At 65.3% G+C, this 1,046-nt stretch overlaps 1 protein-coding gene across 1 annotated transcript in view; it reads left to right on the forward strand.

The window, feature by feature from the left end:
• Positions 1-1,046, forward strand: part of EMH_0065330 (uncharacterized protein) — a gene marked incomplete at both ends in the record, with an annotated part of 5,127 nt that overhangs the window by 1,308 nt on the left and 2,773 nt on the right. The window contains 1 exon segment of the mRNA XM_013498367.1: positions 1-949. Coding sequence (XP_013353821.1) covers positions 1-949 — 949 coding nt within the window.

Consider the following 1,046-nt stretch of genomic DNA (forward strand, 5'->3'; position numbering starts at 1 on the left):
GAGGGGCCCCCATCAGAGCAGGGGGCCCCTGAGAAAGGGGCCCCTATAGGGGTACAGGAGGAGTCAGGGTGTGCTGATGAGGGGGGGCCCCCGTCCTCTGGTGTAGAGGGGGCCCCTGATGATGCTGAGGCTGGCGTTGGTGTGCCTGTGTCTCCGTGTGTGGGGGCCCCCTTGGGGGCCCTCGTCGACCGTGAGGGGGGTATTCATTGCTGTGTTGCTGGGGTGTATGATGAGGGGGCCCAAGAAGAAACCCCAAACAAAGGAGAAGATGCGTTGCTGCTGTCTCTTACTCCCTCAACCCCCAACAGAAACAGAAACACAAATAAAGCTCTACCGAGAAGGGCCCCCCTGCCGCAGGACCCTCTCAGGAGGCCCCATCTATCCCCCCTCATACAGACCCTTGGGGGCCCCCGCCAGCGCGACAACTACTGCCCCCCTCTACCCAGAAGGGGGGCCCCCCAGCATCAACAGGGGCCCCCACAGCGCCAACAGGGGCCCCCCAACCAAACAGAGACAGAGACAGTGCAGCAGCAACACAACCCTGCAGCAGACACAGCAGCAGCGGGGCCCCCATGCGGAGACACCACCGAGACCTCATACCTTCAGAGGGGGGCCCCCAGGGGGCCCCCTACTGAAGACAACCCGGAGGTACAAGCAGGGGCCCCCAAGGAGACTGCTGTGGGGCCCCAGCTAGCCGCAGATGAGGCTCTAGTACCCTCTGGGGGCCCCCCTACAGACGAAGACAGGGGCCCTGAGCCCGAGCAGCTGTCTCCTCCTGTCTCCTCAGAAGAGACAGAAGGGGCCCCCCGCGATGCAACCCCTCTTGAGGGGGCCCCCCAGCAAACATGTAAAGGGGAGGGGCCCCCCGACGTACCCTCTGATAAGACAGAAGAAGTGTCTATGCAGGGGCCCCCGCAACCACCTGAGGGGCCCCCTACCCCTACAGGCCGTGAGGGGGGGCCCCCGGGGCCCCCACAAGATATTCTAAGGGGCCCTGAGGCTGGGGCCCCTCGAGGGGGCCCCCACACCCCCCTACCTGACTTCCC

Source organism: Eimeria mitis, genomic scaffold (genome assembly GCF_000499745.2).
Source record: "Eimeria mitis Houghton genomic scaffold, Emh_scaff3374, whole genome shotgun sequence".
Lineage (NCBI taxonomy): Eukaryota > Apicomplexa > Conoidasida > Eucoccidiorida > Eimeriidae > Eimeria > Eimeria mitis.